The 25,836-nt window shown below is 36.8% G+C and overlaps 1 protein-coding gene across 7 annotated transcripts in view; it reads left to right on the plus strand.

The window, feature by feature from the left end:
• Positions 1–25,836, plus strand: part of Bru3 (bruno 3) — a 384,657-nt gene that overhangs the window by 75,849 nt on the left and 282,972 nt on the right. Inside the window, exon 1 of one of the 7 annotated variants that reach the window (XM_070316025.1) lies at positions 17,253–17,293. The exons of the other annotated variants lie outside the window; for them this stretch is intronic. Within the exon in view, the coding sequence (XP_070172126.1) occupies positions 17,264–17,293 (30 nt within the window). The 5' untranslated portion in view covers positions 17,253–17,263. Of the gene's footprint in view, positions 1–17,252; positions 17,294–25,836 lie in introns of those variants that run through there. 7 annotated transcript variants of the gene reach the window in all.

A 25,836-nucleotide genomic window follows, 5' to 3' on the forward strand; every position in this document is an offset into this window, starting at 1 on the left:
AAATATATTTTTAATTATACATTACACGTAACAATCTTAAAACATTTTTTTAAGAATATTCCTAGCATTTATAATTATATCATACCTGTATCATTATGTATTCATGATGTCATACATGTATTGTAATATTACGAAATAGAGTTTAGTAGAGTAATAATTTTTGTTGATTTACGACAGTCGAGCGACGGTGAAATCTAATCGTTGTGTTAATTAATGGGAATGAGTTAATTTAAGTCAGTTACATTTTGGTTCGACACAATATGATTGTGCAGTTAAAATGGAACGTTTGACCTGCTCATTAAGACAACTTCTGGGCCGTGAAGTGCCTGAGCAAAGCATGGAACTTTGATCGTCTTGAAGTAGACAGGGAGAGAGAGAGAGAGAGAAAGAGAGCGAGGAGAGTTCGTAACCACAGCAGCAGAGGACCGAAACGATTACACGGGCTAATCAAAACGATAATGAGATGTCGAGCCATGATTAACATCTCACCTTTACGTCTACCATCTTCTTCCAATACTTAATAAAAGTCCGCGACCTTTTTTCTTTAAACGACTTTTATTTTTTCTTGCTACTAACTTTCATCGAAGTCGTGATAATTACTCTCAAAGAAATTTTTTTGCAATAGAATAGTTATATTATATTTCCAGGCAGGGGATAAAAAGATATTATTTATGGATACACTTACGTAATAAGCAATAAATGATCTCTCTTAAATATCGCATTATATAACTAATTAATATTATTATGTAAATTTGTCGTGAATATTTCTCGCGCGTGTATTCTCTGCGTGCTAATTCCAATTTTTTATTTTTCTGTTTCAGGTGAGCATTTACTACAAGTTTGCGTGAGCTTATGATTGCAATTCAGTAGACGCATATGCTAATCAAATTGATATTACTTACAGTAAGTTAACTAAAACCAATTGCTCTCTTTCTCTCTCTCTCTCTCTCTCTCTCTCTCTGCTCTTTCTCTCTTCTCTTATACGTATATATATATATATATATATACTTTGTTAACTGAAAGTGTATTTGACGATCTGAAGAAACTTAACATCAAAATAATGAACAAATTATTAATTCTGTGTACACAGCATGAGTATGAATGAGGCATTAGCAAAATATGCACAAGTATGTGTGTATAAGTTATAAAACTAATATATGTAATACCCCAGAATGAAGTTACTTACTGCGTTCATGAATTTTAACGCAAAATCATCTCTGCATGAGCATCATTTACATCGTATAACTGATAGACCTTTTAGACATTACATATTAGAAACACTTTTTATTTATTACTTTAATGAGTTTTTATTTTAGCAAATTAAAATAATAATAATATTATAATGTAAAAATTTTAAATAATATATATCAAAAGATTTAATTTTATCGTTAAATTTTATATATAAACAGAATTGAATTCCTTTTTACTATAAGGAAATTTTAATATTTTTTTCAACAACAAATTTGCATGTTGCTAATAATAAACAATAACAGACACAATTATCTATATCATAATTTTATGTAATTGTATATATTGAGAGATGTACTGTATAATAATGTATTACATACACAGATCTATAATTATTAATTTTTTTTTAACAAAATTGTGTCATTAAATGCATAATTAAGAAGAATGATTTAACACAATGAAATCCAATCAATATATAACACAATTCCCTGATGCGTAATTCTTTTATAATCTTGCATACGAGGGTAACTATGCGCGAAATTTGCATAAAGCGCATTAAAGCGTTACCACAGATGGCTCAGCAATAATCACAACGTAATCCTCATGGTCCTATATACATTGCTCAATAATAATCGATTGATTTTGCTGTGATCGGCTTAAATACTACTCTATGTTAATCACTCTAGCGAGATGCTGTTGTATGACGAATTGTTATATAAGACCGACACGTTTATCTCCCGTATGTACGTTGCTTTTGTAATTAGGATGTGTTAGCGAATAATCTTTGCAAGTAATGTAGATATATGCATAAGTGTGTATATCTATGTCTTAACTTTTATATTATTAATTTTTAGCAGTCACTATCATTTCTTGTATATAAATTTCATATTTTTCATGTCACATATGCATTAAATTAGACGAGTGAGTACTGTAACATGCAAAATTTTCCTACAAATTTTAATTTACATATACAATCATATACACATACATATGTACATATATACATATATATACCATATATATATATATACATGCGTGTGTATTGTATGTTGAGCATGTTTCGCAGTTATAAATTATCTTTATATTTAGAATCATATACATCACCGTAAGTAGAATTTTTGATGCAATTTCTGTGTGTTGAATCAATTTAAGAACTGAATGCTGCGTAATAAAATCTCTATACTGTACTCAGATATTACCGTTTTTATTAAAATACTTTGATCTTGTGCTGGCGCATTTTTCTACAAATAGCACGTTCTGAAATGGATCTGCGATATACGCGCATCACATATGAACGATAAAATTATACATGTGACATGAATTGTAGCTCCGTTCAGAATGACAAACATTCTGTGTCAAATAATATATAAAATATGTCACAATTAAATAGATTTTTATATAAATTGTGTGAAATTGCAGTCCGTAAATTTCAAGTAGTACCGTAATCTAAACTTATGCAACAGAGTTACCATCAGAAGCTATTTATGAGATACGGTATATACGGTATTGTATCTCCGCGCGCGTATCGTTATATCCGCTTGTCGTTGACGATATTTTCTTTTTGACGTGACAGCGAGCCGGAAAACTGGTTTTATAATCTCGAAGGGCGATCCAGACGAGATAGGAACCCTTGAATTATCCATTTTGAAATTGTCTGTACGTCAGCCTAGAGGACGTATCGATTACACGGTGTCCGAATTATCTTGAGGGACAAGGATACGGGGGTTGCGCGGGATTTGGATTGGGGTAGACATACCCCACGGCTAGCGTGTCACCACTTTAATTACATCCATCCTGCGCAGTGCCCTCCCTCTTCGTTCCCTCCCTCTCCCCCCCCCCCTACCCTGTGGCTCTCGTCAAACCGTTACCGAGCTATTTTCCATGTAACGCAACCTCTCTGAAACGTTCACGTTCCGGTATTTACGTACGCTTATATACACACACTATACTCTCATATATTTCCTAAAGGATCAACATTTATTTAAAAAAAAGAAATACTTCTCAATATTATCCTATAGCTTACATTCATCTTTGCAAGCAAATTTTTAATTGAAGTTTCGTAAACGGGGTAATAAAAAAAAGGGCTTTCCAATGAAAAGTTATGAGATATTCGAGAAGATCGTATTCGTATGTCAATGACGTATATATTACGTTATGGAGGGTAATATGAGATTTTAGAGAAATAATGTTATATATAGTTATATTTCACTTTTCAAATTTTTTGCTGTTCTTTCAATCGATGAGTTCAATCTCATCGCAGAATATATAGGCTATTCAATAATCTATAGAAATATACTATCTACGCAGAATAAGCATAATACATATATATATGAGAATGATATTTTTTATCGAAAACTAATACATTTCTTTTAGAAAAATCAAATTTTAGATTTTTAAAATCAAATCCTGGAGATTATTTAATTTTTGGACGAAGATTATCGCTCAAACTCATCTAAATTTTGGAGAACACTAATTCTCTATTTACCTACTATTCCATATGTAATTAATTCCAATGAAATAATTCCAATGAATAATAAAGTTTCTTTGTTGTAAAAAGTATCTATAATGTTGGAGTTTATACAATATATTAATCAAGGATAAATCATGATTTTTGCGCACATTGAATAAAATTATTTGTCATCTCTATTGCTCATATTATACATCCCCTCTTCACCATACCCCTCACCATCCCCCGTATTATATCCCTTTCGTCACCCTCACGAATAATTCAAGCATTTCGTTACATCCGTGCATGATTGGCCGATTTCGATATTAAATGCGAGCGAGCAAATACTCGTTCCGCAACCCACTCGACATTCCCATCTCTCTATCGGTCTCCCTTCTTTCTTTTTGCTCATATCGCTCCATTCCGGTCGGACTCGGTTGTTTCATGCTACTCGGCTCTTTCATTCGCGCACCGCTTTCATTTCGCGTATTAATTGGAAACAACTCCAAAATGATACCGGACGCGATGCTTTATGCGCGTAAATATTCCAACCGGAATTTAATATCGACCATGGTCTTTCCCTGTAAAGTATAAAAATACTATGATTATCCTCTCGTTCTATAGGATATACATCTACATCGAATAGGCGTAAATACATTTATGCTCCATTCCAATTGGAATTTTTGCTGGTAGTTTCTTTGAATTTCAACATGCTCGAGGCTTAATAAATTTTTAATTTCTTTAAATATTGTCTTGTATATATATATATAGTAAAACTATTTATTCAATAATAAAAGTTATCATTTTATTTTAATTGAACGACTAATGTGAATAATATTTTTGCAACAAAATGATCGTTACTTAAAAAAATATTAGCCAATTAAATTTAAAACATAGCCATTAATAATTTTTTTCTAATACACAATATACGATAATTTATTGTGATAAATTTGTAAGATATTAATCCATATTAGTCACAAAACATATAATTTATGTATTTAGAGCAAATCATCAAAGTTTTGCTTGGTTTAAACGCATTTCATTAAAACATAAAACAGACGATATATCGATACATTAGGCATGCCTTCAAATTTAGATTTGAATTCGGTACCGGATTCGTAGCGGTCATCGAACTGCGATCTCTCTTCGACGCATCTTCCCTTTGGAGTTGCGAGCTAAGTTGAACACGAAACTACGTTGTTAGGGAAACTTTCCTTGCTAGTTAGCCGTTGTCTTTCTCGGGCTTCTCGCAACCCTTTTGCGCGGCATAATTGAGTGTCACCTAGACATAACAAATGGACCCAACGAGGAGGAGACGGAAAGATGTGTAGATGGGAAAGATGGGGAACACGACGGTTTCAGTCTTCACTGTCGGAAGCTCGTCCTATGGGTCGACTACCGTCGCATGGGTCAAGTTACTTGTGACTCGCTTCTGATTAATGGATGTACTTGTTTAACATGCTAGAGTCGGGTCGCGTTTGTCCACCAAATGTTCGTGTTAATGTCCACGTTGAATCGTTAACCACTGCTATTGAGAGACGTTGCTCGTCGAAGTTTGAAATACTTTAGAGAGCATTATTTTGATGAAACCCAATAAGTGGCATTTAACGCATTATCAGATTTTTTTAGCCATCTTTTGTTTCATTGATAATCTTTTCCGCGATTATTTTGCCGAAAATTTGCTTAAAAAATAACAAACCGAGATATACTAGAGATTTTCATCTTCTCTTTATTCTTGTTATTATCATAATAAATGGAATGTAGAAACTGCTTTAAGAGAACGATGCTGAAGGTTGATTACTTAATGTGGTTTGTTAATAAAACACAATTCTGTAATGATATCTCTCTAGAGCGAAAAATGTAGTTTTATTACGTGTAAAATTCGCCGTGCGTGGAAAGTTCGTCCTCCAAAATGAGCCCTAAGATTCAGGTCGGCACAATCTTCGCCCGCCTACTTAAATAAACTTCTCAACATTCCGTGAGGCATCCGCGCATGAAAATGTTAATAAGGCAAGTTTTAACGAGGCCGGTGCGCCTCTGTCTGGCCAACCGGAATTTTGCGCTTTTGCTTTTCCCATTCGTTTTTTCCAGATTCTGGTTAATTCAGTGTGATGTAAGCAATTTTTTTTTTCTTACAAATAAATTTTATAAATTTGTATCTAATTTACAATTGAAAGTATCTCTGCGTTGAGATATATTATCCCTCTTTTGCAATGTTTATAATACTAAATAATAATTATATACACAACAATGAAAACGAATTTATGCACACACACACATCAGGATTTAATTAAATTCATTACATTATTAACATTAATACCACAATTATCATTGAAATCCATGTAATAACTAGTATTATTCAATAGGTATTCATGACTATTAAATTTTCCAAACTGAAATCAGCGAATCGGATAGAACAAATCGTCCGCTACTACGATTGCAGCGCGACCCAACTCTTTTGCCGTTAAAAATTCTTAGATTTCCCAACAGTTGTGCCATGCTCCGCCACTTTTATTGGCCCTTCGCGCTAAAGGATGGATATTGCATTATCCGCTCAAACAAACCCCGGACGGCTTCAGTCGGCTAGCTTAAAGATGAACCGACTCCGGGTTCAGTCAAAGTCGATAATAGTCGCCGCTGAGGTGTGAGCGGTGTGCTGGGTTAGGAAGGTGGAAAAGGTTGAGGACGGAAGGAGGATCTCAGAGGGTGTGATAAAGTCGTTATACAGGCGACACCTGCCCCCTGCACCCCCTGCATCCCCTTCTTCTCTCCCCTTCACCCCTCCACAGTTACTATCGCCAGCTCACTCCTCACTCCTCAATCTCTCCTTTAGTCCCTCTTCATCCTCCCTATTACGGGCACAATGTTAAAGGGACTCCCGACGAGATTGAATTTGCTAACGGAAAACGCGAGTGAGTGAAACGTATTTGCTTTTTATCCCTCACTCCATTGAGAAGTCTTGCACTCCTCGCCCGTCCCCGCTGACTCTCCTGTTCCCGAAGATCCTACTCCCGCTTGTCCCCTCGCCGATCGACCACCTTCACCTTCCGGCGTCCTCTTTCCTCGCTTCCTCCCCCCCCCCCCGTCTGCCTCCGTTGCCCGACCGATGTGACTACCCTTCCGTACCAAGTCTCCGGATCAGCTCTCTCTACCACTTTCTTCTTCGCACGTCTCGGCACATTTGTCCAACGTTAAGGAAGTGACTCACCGTCGAAATCCCATGGAGCTGATGTGTCTTGGCACGTTTTGGAAACTGATGTGATGTAAGATTTTTCTGAAGTATTTCCTTTTCGAGGAGGCGATACCTTCCTCTGATCCCCCGACAGACATTAAATTATTAGCTGCTTTTTTATAAGGATTTTAAATGCCGCCTTATTTTTTTATTATCTTTTTCATGATAATAAAATTATTAAAAGCAATGATGTTATACACATTTCTTGTATTTGTCTTCAATTATATTTTATATGTTCTGATAATCTTTCTGGAATATCGTAGAGAAAATAGTTTTTGACACGAATATCATTTTTCCTTACACCTGTATCAAGTGCTAGACAGTACATTAGATAGTAACTTATGCCGCTTCCATTAAACTTGATGTTTACGATAGGATATATATCGTATAAAGCGCGTTGAGATTTTTTACTATCTAAGTCTCTCTCTCTCTCTCTCTCTCTCTCTCTCTCTCTCTTTCTCTCTCTTTCTCTCTCTTTCCCTCTCTTCCTTTTTTTCTTATTTTCCTTCAGATATTTTTGAAACGTGCTTCCATAACATTGTACAGATTTTCTACAATGTGTTATAACGTACCGCAGGAAGATTTAATTATACTTTGTACAGTATATTTAGAGACGTTGAGTAAAATTAATATATCGTAATTGCATGTTAGTGCCACTTGCGAATGATACTAGTTTGAGATAACCAACATTGACTCTCGTACTATAACAATGTTGAACAATGGAATCTTCATTTTACAGAATGAATGAGATAGGATGAGGATTAAAATTTGTTTACGCCCTTAGAAATTTTGGGGAAGCTATTGTATTATTTTCTCGAGACTAAGATAAAATAATAAACGCAGCTTTAAATACACACAATGCTTTTTGCATTAAATTGATTGCATGAAGAACATTCTAGGAAACATTACGCGTCTTCCGCTTAAATTAGATGAATGCAGATTCTTCTAACGTAAGTATGCATTTGATTGGCTATCGGTTGCAGCGATCGACATGAGAATAATGACATTGAACGTCGCACCTTCATCCTGTTCCTGTCGCAGGAGGAAGAAGCCAACTACTCGTTCTCAAGCTGGAGGGGGAGGAGGGAAGGGGAGAGGAAGCGCGGGAAACCTTTGAAAGCGCAACATGCGAAATCCTGATGCCTCCCTGAATACAGGATACGTATATAGAGGAAAGGGTGGTTAGGACGGGTGGTAGGCTGCGCGCGCTGGGACCGCATGCGGCAGTCCCTCACTCTCCTCGCGTTCTGATGCGTCAAGTGCATCTCGTCCTCCCTCGACCCTCCTCACCGTCCGTCCAATCCATCCTTTTCCCGCGATGACTTCCACCACTTCCTTCACCTGGACTCTATCCACCCCTGTTTCCATCCCCTGGTCCTCCCTCTTTCAACCCTTCGCCTATCAGGCGTCGCCAACAGGTCAATAGCGCAAGTAGGTCACGTCTGTAGCCGCCGACGCCGCTGCCGCCATCGACGACGATGTCGACGACGACGACGACAACGAATGCACTTTCGCGCTCGGTGCTACTTGCCTTTTAGGAGCAGACAAAGGGGACAATATGAATGTTCGATCCAAAACACGTGTCTCAATAGAAGAGAAGCCGATCTCTTTTCAGTCGACACGTGACTACAACATTTAATTGCACATTATATAACTTTGTTCAAATATTATCGACTATTCAAGCCAAATATATGGCGCTGTAATGAAGCAGTCATTTCTTCTTGTAATTGCGAATTTACGACAACAAACGGATTTCGCCAATTGTTTACACGCTGCGCTTCGCGGACGACCGAAACCCGATTGGCACGAGGCAAACGAAACTCGCGCTCCGAAGGGAAAATAGCGATAGAGGAATAAAAGAGAGTGCGGGTTAAGAAAACGGTTTCGTTAACCGGACCAAAGTTTTTCGCGCATAGTGCCCCGTCGTCTCTTTTACTCGGTGGCACGTAACAAGTCGAAATCGCGTCTGCTCCAACACGGCCATGCTCCGCCCCAGACATGCACTCATTGGCGATGGCCTGCGTCGGCCTAGTACCGCGGCCTATACCAGAACCCGGGTTGGAAAATGCGGGGGTCGTGGGTCGTGCCGGAGTGCGGATTTCTGGCACGATGCCGCGTCGCCGCGCTCGTACAGGCAACAGTTATTCGCCGCTATGTGCCGCGTTACCCTTGCTACCGATTGCAACTAGGGGTGGAACTGAAGAGACGATCCCGCGACTCTCTCTTCTTATCTTTTACGAGTATGTTAGACTTATTACGAGAGTGGAAGGAAGCGAAAGCTTCAATCTCTCGATCATTGAACCTACCGCAATGCCCGCAATAATACAATTGAACTCAATTCGAATGACCGGACGAAACATATATGAAAAATCCTAGATGATATTGAAATTTACCTTATTACTCGATTCTCTTGTTTTTGTCTGAAATTTATGATTGATTTTATAAATTAATCTATTAGCTATTTACAAGTTTTTTAGATACACTGAGCATGCGAAATTAATGAAATCATAACACACAATAGATTGTTGTGCAGATTTGTGCAAATTGATTGATGTAAAGCGAAAGGGAGGAACTCTATCTACAATTCTATTTCTATTAAATATATTTAAATTTTACATTTGTATTTAATATAATATTTTTGACAGTAATACGTCTCATTGTTAACGCGATTTTGAATACGTATGTGTTCGCACTATATATTTTTTATTGTTTTTAATAAAACGAATCTAAATTATGTAAGTTTTAATAAATGCAATTGTCTAATATTTATCTTTTTAAGCAATTTAAAAACAGAAAAAGAATATCTTGCTTATAATACAGAAACGCGTGAGGAATTTTCATGCTTTCGTTACGGATAGTAATATCTTCTTTCGCTGTTTCCAGCGCACGTTTATCGTGTTCGAAACAGTGCCATATTGGAAGAAGAAAATGTCTTCGTTCTCATGTAAATCTTTGTTTGCTCGCAGAGGAAGATATAAAAGGAATCTATTCTATGGTGGGAGTCTCGTCCCTGAAACCTTCTCGTCTGTCTGTAAATTTTACGGCATTCGCTTCCTCTTGAATATTCGTAAAATTTTCTCCCGCGGACTTACAGATACTTAAATCTTTATTTGTTCCCAGGGGAAAATGGTCTTTCTGCAACATTATCAAGAGGATAGAAATCTATCTCACTGTGTTTTAACGTGACATTAATATTCCAACACATTGCATCACAATTTGCGCTTTACATGCAACACGTTGTAGATTGTAATATAAATGACGTATTAACAGTAGGAATCGCATAGATCTGCGTTTGTATTCATAATTTTATGGTGCAGGACAAAAAAAGAAAAAGTTAGTATCTCGTTTTACGTCGTAAAGATCAATCTCATTGCCATTATTTCGATGATTTTGTATGTATCGCGCGGAGAAAAGCAATCACGAACAGTAGTCCTGTAGTGCTGTAGCCCTGTGGATGACAGGCTGAAACAAAAACGCGTCGGATCTCGAACGAACTCGGGATTACAATGGCGGGTACGGTGAAAGAAACTGGAAGTGTGTTAATTAAAGGCGTCGAGCGCGAAAAGTTGTCGCGCGTTTTTTGGCCCCACGTCACGAACTGTAACTCGGTTCTCGTCACGTTACCCAGGGTTACCACGCCGCGACGCGGCCGGGCCTCCCCGGCGCACGTACACACCCCCGCGTAACATCCATGCGCCATGTACATAATGACAGTGAGTGCGAGTACATATATCGGAGTGAGCGTGTCACGTACGCGGTTCTAGTACATATGTACATATGTAGCCGCGTATTTACCAGATGCACTGCTCTCGGTCGTACTGCCAGGCAGAATTCCGCTCGGCCCTATTACCTTCGATTTGTCAGCTGGCTGCAGACGATAACGCATTTCCCTGGTTCGTCCTATCTCTCACCCTTTCCCTAGCTGGCTTTATACCAGCCGCACAGTCTCCGTCCATCTCTCTCTCTCCCGCGTCGCGTCGCGCCGCGACGCGCACCACCTCCTCCTCCCCCTTCTGCCTCTTCATTTGCACGGCCACCCTTTCTCTCCCCCGACGCCGCTCTCTTTCCCTTTCTCTATCGCATTTACTCTTCTCTTTCTGCGTATGGCCATGTGCGCACTATGCAGCGGAGTAATGGTTTCGTTATTGAATTACCATCAACTGCAAATTTCATTTTATTTTGGGAAAGTGCTGATACACACGCGCGCACGCATGCCACGACCGTGCGCGCCAAGACGAAATGAAATTTGTCAGGCTGTTTGTTGCACGTGATCGTCCTGTCTGATGTGCAGGAATTTTTTTTGTTTTTATAGATTAAAAAAAATCTCTGGCGGAGAAATAGCGATGTATTTTCGAAATTTTATTATATTCGTCGTATTTTAAAGGCGCTGTTGGAAATACAGATTTACTGGGCCATTAGTAAAACCTTTAGCGACCGAATTCACCGTTGACCTTTACGCATTACTATTCCATTTTTGCGATCGTCCCGGTTACCCTTCATTAAATTCACGATCACTCGAGGAGCACGGAGTGTGAGGCTTTCGGAAGAAAGGATTGGCTGCCACTGAAGCGTTCGTCATGCGACGATCTCGACAAATATAAGAAGCATTCTCAAAACATTTGATTTGAATAATAAATCTTTATCAGAGATAAAGGAAGAACCGCGCGCGATCCAATTACTGCAAGGGCGATGAATACCTATTTCAGGATAGTCTCCCTCTATCCTTTCCTTTACTTCTTTACTTTCATCTTCTCATCGTTATTATTCTCTTTGCTTTCGCCATCCGACCGCTATCAGCGTTCTCTCTCTCTTTCTTCGTTCCTCTGTTCGTATCTAGACGGCTGTTTCCACAATTTTCCCTCGGGCAATATGTGTCATTTACATTGCGCGTTATACACAAGTGGAGAAATGGCATTCCGTGCGCCTGCACTCAGCGTGCATCAAGCGTCTCTTTCTATAGGCCTTACTCCTCCTTCTTTAGCGTTTTAGCCGGGTGGAGTATTAAGAATAGAAAAATATCGCGAATCGCGGTTTGTGCTGGAGGCGCTAGACGCTTACAATGCACGTTGCGAATACATTGAATATAAATTAATGCATTTGTGTACATATTATTTCTCTCTTACGTAGAAAATATATATAGATTTGCTCACACGTGTATACAGTTGTGTAATTAGTTGATAAATAATAAATTTGAATAGCGAGGAAAGAAAACGATAGTAAAGCGATTCTTTGCTACGGTTTCAAGGACAGATGCGAAGATGCTTCTCCATTTAGCCTCGAAATATGCATCGTCTTTCCCGGTGCGCCGGAATAATTTACGTAGAAGCGGGTCATGATTGCGATGCCATATCGTCGGCGGAACATTTCGAGCTCCACGACAAAGTTCTCACGAGGCTCGGCCGTATACAGCGGCGTCAAGTCTTTCGAGTAGCGTGGTGGTACAAGGGGACTTTACGCGAAGACGTTACTGGAGGGATGGTCCCGAAGTTATCGAAAGGGATGCATTCACGTCCCGTAGAGTCATAGAATGTAATGAATTACTGTTTGCCGAACAATACCCGTAGGAGCTACCGGAGCAAGTAGGATAAACTAATTTACCGCTCGTATAGACATCGCTATACTGGCGAAAGACCGAGACGGGAAGAATAGAAGAAGTACTGGAAAAAAGAAAGGAGAGGGGAAGTGAGGAGGAGCTCTATATATCTATATATCGTATATATATATATATATGTATATATAAGATACATACATACATATGGTATATACATACGTATAGTTTATTAAAGTTTGGTTACCTCTTTCGCCCGAACCGCCCGTCCTTTATCTATTTTCTACATTAGAGAAGACTCGAGTTATGTGACTGTCGAAAGTCGAAACTACTTTCGCGAAAGAGTTCGAGCTCGCCATGCGAGAGCGTCAGTTTCTTTTCTTGGAAGTGTGCCCACCAGCTTTTTCGGGCCTCGCGAATCTGTACGTAAACCGATGGAATCGTTACTCCAAAAGATCTCGGAGCAAAGTGATAAAGTGCAGAACGTTCCGTTCTGACTAGTGGGGACCGTAATGAGAAAATTTTCCGCTAAGTTTTCTATTCCTGCTAGAGCAAAAAAATCCAGATCGATATACCGCAATCGTATGATTTACAGAGACGACCATCACCATCACGATAAGAAGAGATATATGCGCTTTCGTATCCTCAGGATCTCTCGTAAATCGACTTACAACGTTATGACGAGTTCCTGAAAGCGGAGCTTTGTTCATAACGTGCGTTAGACATCGTTGAAGTACACAACGTGAAAGCTGAGAAAGAGGGTGCAAACAGGAAAGTAAAGGATCGAAGATAGAAAAGAGGAAGAGAGAGAGAGAGAGAGAGAAAGAGAGAAAAAGAGAAAGAGAAACAGAAGAAAGAAGAGTGAAACGAGAGTTCGTAATAAACCTCTCGCGCTAGTTCCCGAAGCGAAGAAGAGTATAATCGAGCAAGCTGCCTTATTTTTCTCTTTCGTCTATCTCGAACCTTTTCCGCATTCAAAGGGCTTTCTGTTACGTCGGTACGCGTATTCAACTTTCTTCGGCTATTTATTGACGATTAAATAGCGTCAACAGGCAACTTAATATTAATGAGATGAGCGCATTTTACCTCAAGGTAATTTAATGCTAAATTTACCCTTTCACGATTTCTTCTCTTATTATTTTGCACGCAACCTTATCCGATGTAAACATTAGGAGAAATCACGATTGAAACGAAATTCATACTTAGGGACACACACACACAGAGATTTATTACACTAATAAATCAATATTAATACAATAATCTCGGTCAATCGGAAATTATCTGTTTTCGTTCACACTGCAACCTTGACCATTTGTTGCGATGTCGAGCGCTATTAAACGGTCGTATCGTCCCCGGAACATAATCTAACACGAATAGTCCAATGCCGAAGATAAAATCAATATTACGTCGGTCATGAAATACGAGCGTCACGTGATACAGTGAACCCCTTACATTATCTCAATGGTCATATCACCATATCACTACAACGTATTCCTCTAGATGTGCACAATGTTATTGGCCCTTCAATGTAGCTGCAATATTATCCACGAAATCCTATCGCTTTCAAACTTCTCCTTTGTGCCGAATATCGACCTTTAGCTGCAATCTTGATAGGAGCCAGGTGTGAGAATCAAAGTATAATACACCATACGTAATGTAAAATGCATTAAGATGTTGCGTTATCAAGGCGTCACGATAGAAATATCGCACCAGCATTAATAATGAATACAGTAAGCTTAAGTGAACGGCGAGCTCTAGCCGGTATGCTAGCTCGTTGAGAGATAATAACACGGATTCAGTAGCGAGGAATATGATGGGGGAACCATTAAACAAAAGCAAGCTAGTGCGGAACGCTGCAAACAAAACGTGAGTAAGAAACTAAGAGAGAAACAGTCTTCCTGACATAAATAACTAGAAACAACAGAGAGACTGTAATTAAGAGGAATATTTCGCGAGAAGCAAACGGAAACTTGTTTGTGACGCGCTAAAATTATCAATATACACGCGTATTAATAGTAACGGCATACAAATTTCCTAATACCTCGTTGAAGCTTGCAACGTTTTTCGAATAAAAACTTCAAATTTGTTAATACTTAGTAAGTAAAAATAGCTACACACGCATGTAAAATATTATAATAATGATAAAAGTATAAACTTGAGTTAAATGAACAAGAAAAAAAAGCTAGTTGAGTATTTATGTTATATGTTTATGTATTTATATATATATCTATTCTATTTTATTTCTTTTACCTTTGATATTTCTCATGACATATATACATATTAAGAAATATCAAAGGTAAAAGAAATAATAGAATAGATATATATAATACATAAACATATAATATGATATATATGATATATATATATATATATATATATATATATATATACATATTTAATCTCATCGCCTTTTATATAAGCATTATATAACTTTATATTTGTAGCACAAATACAAATATCTTTTTCATAAAACGCAAAGAAAATAATCACCAAATTTAAAGAGTACTTTTTTAATCGCGCCTGAATATTTCGGGTTAAAGAAAATTTCTTTAGTCCTGACACATGACATAGCAAATTATCTCTTTTTTATTGTGGAAAATCTTAAATATGTCGTAGAATTTACATTTTGGTATATGTAAACACAGAAATTTTTAATCATTATATACGCGCGCAGTAGCGAAAATTTCAGACTAGATAAAGTTCTATCTGGACTTGACAAATTATTGTTTTCCATTATGAAAAAAAGTAATATTAAAAAGTGCCCCATAATACTTTCATTTTGACACGAATCATTGTGTTAAAAATTTATAATTGTGCACATGTCCACATAGACAAAAACTTTTGATACTTTTATATGCGAACATAAATTTTTTTTTCTTTATTTAGAAAAATGATTTATTTATCTAATTATTATAAAGAAAATGTTAATACATATTTAATCGTATTCTTAATATTTTTTTTCGTAAACTGTGTTTATTAATTCTCAAATTTTTAATACAAATATACAAAATCTGTATTTTGCTCAATGACGTGCATATTGATTATTTTTTAAATTACTTTACTATCATTATACAAATATTTTGTCACTAATAAAGCAATGAGATTAATACTTTAAAAAATTATATTTTTAAGAAATAATTGTTTATACACAAAATATATAGTTTAAGTTTTAAATATAACATAGAATATTGAATATAAGTAAACACTATGTACATATATATATTTTCTACTTTTCTTTTATATATGATCTTTGTATATCTGCTTATGGGCTTTTTATGTGAATATATTTTTAAATACATAATATCGGAAAATGATTGCACAGATTTCAAGATTAGTGATTTATATAAATTTGTTCTAACCAATTTATTTTAGAATAATGGATTTATGAGATATTACATTTATTTATAATATTATATTCCCCTATTACATTTAACTTGAAATTTTTACATAAATTCATTATCATTAGATTATACACGTATAAAATAAAAAATTATATTTCTTCACCGATATGATGCGCAGAAACGGAGTTTTAGTGTACAACGTTAATCTGTAAAATACAAATATATCCAAATTATAAAGCAATGTCAAAACAATTACTATTTCAGAAAAAAATTATTACGCATAATTAAATTTAATATTTCTAGAAACAGATATTTAATTAAAAGATATTACATAAATTTCGGACACAAAATGATGAATAAATTTTTATATAAACTTTTAAGATATTTTCCATACTGTGTAAGTTTTTGTCAACTTTTACCGATATTTAAAAGAATCTTAACTCTCTTTAATAATATTAGAATATATTTTATATATGTATATCTATATACAAATATTTACAGACATATATATATATATATTATATTTTCTATTACACGAGATAGTGTGTAAAATAAATTATTACCGCGAAGACAAACGAGCAATTAATCTCAAAAGTAACAAAAGTAAATTAAATTATAAATCGTGCTCATCTCACGATTATTCTTTCGTCGCTCGATACTATCCCAACCCTCCTCTCCCTCCTCTTCATCTCTTTGTTGATTCTTCAACCCTTCATGGTACTTACACGACTTACATTAGCACTCACACTGTCACTCATACACGAAAATATGATTAATTACGATCGCACACATTAATCGTATAGAAAGATCGTATTTGATACTTTTTAGTATTTGTCGCCATCGTATTTTGCGACAAATACTAAAAGGTATCGAATACGATCTTTCCGTCCGATTAACGTGTGCAATTGTAATTAATCGCGTCTTTGTGTGTGTCAGCGTGAGTGCCAATATAAGTCGTGTGAATATTATAAAAGTTTAAAGAATCAACAAAAATAGAAGAAGAATGCCTGGAAAGGCATTGGGCGACGGCGGAGCAACCGTGAGATTGCGGGGTCACAATTTATAATTTAATTTAGTTTTGTTACTTCTGAGATTAATCGCTTGTTTATTTCCGCGGTAATGATTTATTTCATACCATCGTGTAATAACATTGCATATAAAATATTCTAAATCTTATTTTGAAATAATTAAAATGTTTATATTAATTAATACTTCCATATAAATACATAAAAAATATTTCAGTGCTGTTTACAATTTGTAATTATTCAAATTATTTATACAAAAATTATAATTTATTAATTTTATTTACTATTAATTTATATGGAAATTTTGTTATACGAAAAAATGTATTTAAAACAAATTTTTTTCGGAATTCATGTATTTTTTAATCAAATATCAGTTTAAAGGAGAATTTAATTTAATTAGGCATAATAATTTTTAAAATAATTGTTTTGAATGCCACGCGCTTTATAATTTGGATACATTTGTATTTTACAGATCAACGTTGTATGCTAGAACTACCGCTGTGCATCATATCGGTAAGTGAATTTTTTGATTTTATATAATTTTAAGATAATAGATTAGTAAAAATCTTAATTAAATAAAATAAGAATATTATAAATAAATATAATATTTTATAAATCCAATTATCCTGAAATAAACGGGATAGGACAGATTATTATAAATATTTAATTCTGGAATATTAATATTCCATATCAATATTCGTTAACGTTATACAGTTCATTACATATATATGAGGTACGCGATACGAGGTTTATACATGTAAGATTTTCTAGAGTTATGATTGAAAACATCATGAAAATATACTGTATTGAAATAATGATATATGAAAATATGATGATATTATTTTACTAGTTTTAGTATCTAGTACTAGTACATTGTACAATTAATTAAAGTTTCAAGTTTATTATTTAAATAAATATTAAAAATAAAATAAAAGAGGAAGAAATAAGATAAAACTATAATTATATATAATTAAAATTGACTTTTTAATATATAAAGCTTTTATTTAAGTTTCTTGATAATATTTATATCTCATAGATGAAAAAAATAGGAAAAATTATTTTAGATATTGTGTATATTAATATATATATATATATATATATATATATAATAAACTGAAAAAGTTTCTAGTTAACTATGTTATAAATATTAATAAATATTATCCTAAACTTATAATGCAAAACTTTTATTTTTATTTAAATTTTATAAAAATGGTAACATTTAATATCGTTTTCTTAATGTATTTTCTCTGTGATTTAATCAGCGCAATTAAAAAAGAAATACATTAAAGATCGTTAACAGTCAATTAATCGATTTTTTTTTTTTTAAAGACAAAATTTAGACGTGTCAAGTATATCAAAATATCAAAAATTTTTGTATGTGCGTATGTATAAATTTCTAGCACTTATTCGTTTTATGTTAAAAATGCAAGTACTGGAGCATTCTTTAAGAGAGTCCTCATAATAAGAAAAAATAACTTGTCAACTATCAAGGCCCAGAAAGGCTCCGTTTAATTCACAATTCTCGCTCATGCATGTGTATACAGTAGAAATTAAAAATTCTGCAGATCTACTAGGCATTAGCGAATTTTAAATTTTTGCTTCAAGAACATTTTAAACCGCAACAATATTTTCATAATATCTCTCATAATTAGCGATAATAATATTAGTCACATGAGAAGTTGCTGAATTCTAAATTACATTGCACATTTACGTGACGATATTGATATATAATGCATTGGGAGAATATGATATCCGAAGTTATCCGATATAATTGTATTTATCGTATATTGACGTTGTATCGTATGACAATTCATGTAAACTGTTTACAATATTTGAGTTCCTCGGAAACGCTAGATATATTTATATATCAGTATGTGTGCAAATATTCCGGCGTGTGTCCACGTCGAGCGAGCTGCGCCAAATTCAATTTACAAACTACCGCGCGGCGTCTTTCCGCATGAATTTTCGGACGTGTATTACTTCCGTATCAATCTGTTCTTACGCTCCCGCAAGTGGAGCGTTGAGTTTTATGTTTTACGTGGATGGAATGTTGCGCGGCGACGGCGCGCGTTCAACAACGGCGTCCGGAATAAAGAGAAAATTTGTAAAATAATACGCATTGCGAACAGTATTGCGCGAGCGAGCTCGAGGATTGAATGAGAAGCCCGCCAAGGGAAACGACGTCAAACAACGAAAACATAAAGAAGGAGGAAAGCAATCCGCATGACTGAAGCCGTAACCATGGCGATATCATCTCGCGATGCCTGCAAGGAAATATTGAATCCTTCTCTATTACCCTCTTGCAAAATAGTTTGCGGCGAATGCTTCTAGATGCGCCCTGTCGCGGTTTGTTGCTTCACATATACATCACATGTCGTAGAATATCCGCGCCCGTTTTTCCGGGAAGATCTTGCGAATTTTCTCTTGCTCCGAATGCACCGGTAAGTTGTACAAATCCCGCAGGGCAATATGTGAAAATGGCATAATGGTTGAGATTTCACCATCTACGAGTATGTGCGCGATTCGGATTCTAAACCTTTCAAAAGCTTAAATTATTTTTTTAAGTTGATATTGATTATTTTTCTAATGCGTATATTTTTTATTTTAATTTTTTTAATAGTAATTTTTTTTCAACAGTAGAAATTTGTTTATCCTTTAAATTGTAATACATCTCAATATTAATCTAGATATAAGTAAAAACCCTTTTTATCGATGGAAATAACCGCAATAGAAAATAAATTTTGAGATAAATAAATTTCAATACACAATAGGACAGATTAATCGAATATCTAAAGCAACGCGTTAACAACTCGATTACTAAATTCTGTTTTACTGAAAACAAAAATTGCGTCCGTTTTTCCTACAAATTGATTATAACGATCAAGTATTATTTTTCACTTGTATGAATGATGGGCTTGTATGTTAAGATCCGCCTCGAAAGCTGCAATAATAAAGTACAGTGTGAGAATTTCAACGCTGATGGTAAAAGCATCGTTGAAAGTCTGTACGCTGAAATGACCGAGCGTTCACTCTTCCTCTTGTGGACAGTCATAATATTATCTGACACAGCACTGCCTCATTTCCATTTGCATGTTTCATTATCCAGCTCGATGACCCGCAGGCGCAAAACCATCCAGTCAGAAAAGTAAAAAGAATCCGCTTTCCCGAGTAATCAAGAGTATCAGAACGCGAGTACCGACAGGAATGTTTTCCTCGTTAACGAGTTTGTTAGACCAATCAACGTGCTTACGTTTATTCGATTCCAACTTTTCAGGCGTATATACACACAATTTTTGACGAAATCAAAGGAGGCACGTAGCGAAATTTCCAATCCCGAACTCGAAACTTGTGCACGTCGCGTGAATTGCATGTTGAAACACAAATTTCCACACTCGTTAGAATCATGAAAAGTATGACAGGACGTGAAATTTTGGCAACATTTCAGGACAGCTTGTCTAAAACGATGCATATGAGAACAATGTGTATCGTGGCTTTGACGTGGCGCATAGCCACGGGCGGATACGTAACGTTATGTAATATGCAACAGTTATGTAACGAAACAATTAACAGTCATTTTCCCATTCGTGCGTTGTGTAGTTCTACATTCCGTAACGATTATATGCCTAAACGAACCATAACCTTTGTAGCTTTATATTTTTCGTTAATCGTCGAAATGTCTATTTTGCAAAATACTTTTTCCAATTACACGACAACATTTATTCCTTTTGGAGACACTTGCTTGTTTACATTACAAAGACGTTATCGGAATTGTCTCGCCCGGTACATTCTGTCAACGGTGCATCAATCTAAATTGATGGATTCTATCCCTAAAGATCTCAGAGAGGCGCATGTAGAGATGCAGAAAAAGACGGATGAAGAAGCGGAAATGGATAGAGAGCATTGCGCAACTTTCAATCAGAGGCAGTACCATCTTTTAAACCTATAGAGGAGGTATACCTTGGGGATAGTTATTGGCTAATCTGCTTCTGACAATACAACGAGAGCAACAGAAAAAGGGACAAGAGGTGGGAGACAGTGAACGCGCAAATCCCGCCGTTGAGCACATCGGAACGACCGTGGGCAGTCGGTTGGATAGCATTATAACCCTCAGGCTATATCCTAAAAGTTATCTGAAAATTTCATTTACGACGAGAGAGTTAATAAATGTAAATATTAGCCGTAGAAGCAGTTTGACGGGAACTACCACTACCGGTGCTGCCGGCTCTAAAACCAACCAAGAGTGGCGCACCGGAGCTGTTCCGCAGCTCCGCGCCGAGAGGTTACACTTTGAGTTCATTAAAGTGCATATCGATCTGCAAACGGAGGCTTGATAAAAAGTGAAAAATCTAATCTCTGTCATTTCAAAACTCTATCCTCCAGCAAAATATCCGTCATGATGATGGTTAGTCAACGACAGCGAACATTTGGGAGCGGGAAGATTCTGTAATGACGGGACAAGACGGATTGTGTAAATGATAGAAGTGAGATATAAATTTATTTTGCGGTTTAATCTAAATATTTCCTGAATCGAATTGGGGAAATGCATTTTCGTGAATACTTCTTTCATATCGATAATCTAAGTGTTTTCCACTATGTTGAAATAACAAAGAAAGAACGCAGTTGAGTATAAATTAAATGTAAATACGACGGAAAATGGAGAGCAAATACTGTGCCGCTGTTCCGAAACAACAATGCGGCTTAGAGGATGGGACCTAGGTTGAAAAGGAGAGCAGACGGTAGCATAAGAGGCCGGAGGGGGTGCGCCGAGGGGGTTGAGTACCTGTCGAGAAATACCCAATAGATAAAATCGATAACGGTAGCTTTCAGCAGGCGTTCTATGAGAGTACAGAAATTTTAGTCGACCTAGAGTGTACTCCTCGTTACTCGGCAAAGTATCGAAGAATTTCCATATTAAATATCGGATGCTGAATAAACATTAATTGAAAGATACCGACCCGGTAGCTCCCAATGGAGATTCGACAAACACAAGTCCCGTCTTGCGAAGTATGTAAAACGGTCGACGCAAATAAGCGATGCATGTTTTTAAATATGCGTTTATGCTCTGCGTAAAAATACTATCTAAATATTATACGACGTTTCGCATTCGCTGCCAGCTCCCAGCTTTACAGCAGACCTATTTACGAATTTTTCACGAGTTTATTATTCCTTCCGCTTTCTCACAACAGAATGGACAAATGCGAGCCATGACGCAACATAGCAACGCAACGAATATTTTGCAATAGAATTTTCTACTGGATATTTTACCGTTGAAGTAAAAAATTACGAAACTCAATATGCATCAATATATTGATGCGAATGTGTACGGTGTAGTCTTGCGTGATTCTTATTTTACATGTGAAACGACTTCCCTTTGATGAGGAAATATCTTTCTCCAAAAGAGCGCTGCTTCCATTTTCTGCAGATCAATCGTATACCCCGATTGCTTCGACAATTTTATACGACTATATTTCCCGTCGCCGCATCTCGTCTCGCGAACGGTCTTTTACGCTTCATCTATTTCATATATATTCTCGATCCGTACACTCATCGCCAGTAATGCACCGGAATTGCCTTTCTTAAACTCTAAGCGATTAGACCGACGCGTCAATCCGTGAAATCACCCTCGATGGTGAATCGCACCCCTCGCAAGATCGCGAGGGCTGTTTGAGAGCTTAGATAAGGTTGAATTCTGGCATTTCGTATCGGCCTTAGGGAGAACAGCGGATGATCTCGTCGAGGGAAGGCGAGACAGAGAGAAAGAATATTCCGCAATGAAAATGACCCGTCATTCATAGCTTACGAAAAACTCAATTTCTTTGAGGTACGATCGAGCGATCAGACAAGCGGGTGCTCAAATCTGGTGCTGATCGAGACTCGTCTTCTGGCATTTATATCTGTCCATATAAGTCCGTAATGTTGGAAATACGATCGGTGACATTGTATATGATCTACGGCCCGTGGATATGAGCTGAAATTTTACGTGATTACGATTTTCAAGCGCGACATATCGAGATAGTTGACGCGATAATATGCGAATGCGAATCAGAGGCATTCGTAAATGATGGATCATTCTTTCCGAAATCTCGTTCTCTCTCACTGGCTGCTGGTTACATGCACGTCCATCCATCATGTTATCTTCTGTAATGGATATGCATCTTCGCGCGGATAATGAATAACATGTCGAGTGTATGAGTTTTCTCATCGTGGATGACAAAACAATATTTTGCCATCGGTCAAAGATTATTAATTACGATGAGATTATTTAATAATAGTTTTAGTTTGATTAATTTTGAAACATATTAGAGCGCGCGCATACACGGGATAAAATGAAAAATTGTTATTCCAAATATTTTTTCATATATCGAAATAGCGTTTGTTAAAGTGCCACATCTTTTTTTTTTTCGGTAGTTGCACGGCAGGATGGCGCAAGGGTTAATGGCGGCTATCCGGCCGCAAACCTGCGCGATAAACCCTTACTCGCAATTCTCGCTCAAAGTCGTTACGTCGGCCATACATCATACGGAACGAGTTTACTTCATGCCGTAATGTCTACGCTGAAATGATTTTATGGCACGATTTATTTTCGGCCAAAGCGCACGTTCTCGAAAAATTTTGACTCCCTGCAGCGAAGTTAGTCTCTCTTTCCAATGCAAACGGAGTCGGGCTTAACATTTTACGAATAAATTCGGAAGCTTAATGTAAAAAAAGAAAATTGAGTATACTGCGGCGGACATGATGTTCACGCGTCAACACATGTGAAATAAAGATGTGTTTTAGCGCAATCTCAAATCTACGAAAACGCACAAATCCCATATTTTCTTAATGATTGTCACAAAATGTTTAATAATTCAATAAACGTTCAATATCGGTGTACATTGACAATAAACATTGATCATTCAAGAATCTTCTTGGAAATATTACAACATGGAACGCGGAGATGAATTTAATGTGAAATTTCGTACATGAAGCTTTACGTTTAGGTCGTAAAGTTTCATGGCGGCCTGCCCGGACTCTCTGCCGGAGGGACGTAAGAAAGTGTCGCGAGCACTTGGAACGATAGCGTATGAGGCTCTTCGTCGTCGATTCACTTGAAGGTCGAGATTTTAAGGGTCGAATCGACTCGGGATCGCTCGTTCGAGGATCCTTATCTTCGATACGGTGGGACGATTCCGGGCGACTGGACAGGCGATCAAGGATCTTGATGGAGCCGTAGGGGGGGAGGGGGGAGGGGAGCGTAAGAATTTGCGTAGATACGGAGAGTCGGTGAAATTGTACTCCAATGTGTCCCGGTGTTACGATAATTGCAGCAAATACTCTCGCTCACGGACATTAGTTAAAAATGTTCGGCTTCGTTGTCGCGCTGTCGTCGTAGCAAGTAGTGAAAAGTAGCGTGGGGCCGCCGGTGTATGCGGACAATGGCGTAGTAACCGTTCCATTCCAGGCGGCTGCAATCACTAGGAATTTGCCTCTGTCCTTTGAAACAACATTCTCTGGATACGGCAATGATCCGTGTTTGCACTTTTTTATCTGTCTACGTTTGCACGTAAATTTATTCATACAATTATATTATTAAAGCACTACTTACTAAATTGATGATATATTATTTATTTTTTAATATTATTGTTTTTTATGGAGCCAATATATGTATATATATATATATATATATATATATATTTATATTGTATATATATTGGCTGAACAAAAGTTTAGTGTTTTTTTATATCTTTCTATGAAAATACGTGCATAGCACGTGTTTGTATTTTTGCGCGACAATAATGCTCGATAATAGACGATTACGAGAGAAGTCCGAATAATGGATGCAGGATCAAGTACCGGCGAACCTTATGAACTCTCAAAGCGGTACATGGCACGGGGAACGAATGTTTGCTGCTTCCTATACATATGTAGCCGTCCGCAAAAGTTTCCTCGTTTGCCCGGCACTTTGCCGGTGCACACGTACTAATCCGTTACTCGTAATTAGAGTCGGATTGCCAATGGTTTAATCCCTCAATGTCAGTACCCGCTTCGGTGGGAGAAAGAGAGCGGAGGAGCAAAGAGAGAAAGAGAGGGAGAAAGAGAGAAAGGAAGGAAGATAGCGAACGGAAGTGAGAATAGAAGGAAGAGAGATGACAGAAGAGCGAGACGTGAAGAAGGTTACCGAGAGAGGTAGACCAAAAGGTATACGCGCAGTATGAAGGGAAACTGCCATTGCAACCTCCTTCGTTCCCCGGCCGACACTTTGAGTAATAAGATTAGGAGGCGTCTCTACTCAGTCCGAGCAGGCGAGATAACGTCATTGCGAACCAAATGGACCGAGATATAGATAAGGGATAATTAGGGGAAAAGAGACAGACAGCGAGCGCGGAGGTTGGATGAAGAGAAAATGAGAAGAAGGGAGGAAAAGTGGGGGAGGGAAAAAGCCAGAGGAGAGAGAAAGAGAGATAGACAACGGCCAAATCGAAGTAGTACAAGGATGACATCGAACATTTATTATTACAGATTTTACAATGAGTGGTTCCTTCATCTTGCCTACTGCGAAAGTTTGATGAACATCTCGCGCAATCATAATCAATCTATCGTCGTATTCACGATAACATACAATGTATCCAAAGTTCCATATGTCCCGGACAAAATCGGTGCATTACAAATATCGCATTTCCGAACCTACTAATTTGAAATCGGATATAATTCGTCCTATTTTTTAAATGCGCATTGCAAGTGTTTACGATATCTAGATTCCGTCGAAAATCTGGCACGGTACATTTTAAATACTCAGTCAAAATACGCAATAGATTTATAATAGATGAGTATTAATAACATTATCTATATCTATTATCTTGTAAAAATTAACATAAAGTAATAATATAATCGGGCACACGCAACTTTATAAAGTAGTTGGCGAAACTTTTGATTTAGTTTAAAGCTTTTAGGACACACAATACGGTGGTATAATAAAATCGATGTAGAGTCGACGATATAGCTTGAGCGTCGCATCGGCCTCATCAACAGGCGTCGGTACGCATAGGATATCGCGTCATTAAATCGCATTTGCATAT

The sequence above is a fragment of the Polyergus mexicanus genome, unplaced genomic scaffold (assembly GCF_030449975.1).
Source record: "Polyergus mexicanus isolate NDT 795.1 unplaced genomic scaffold, iyPolMexi1.0 SCAF_3, whole genome shotgun sequence".
Lineage (NCBI taxonomy): Eukaryota > Metazoa > Arthropoda > Insecta > Hymenoptera > Formicidae > Polyergus > Polyergus mexicanus.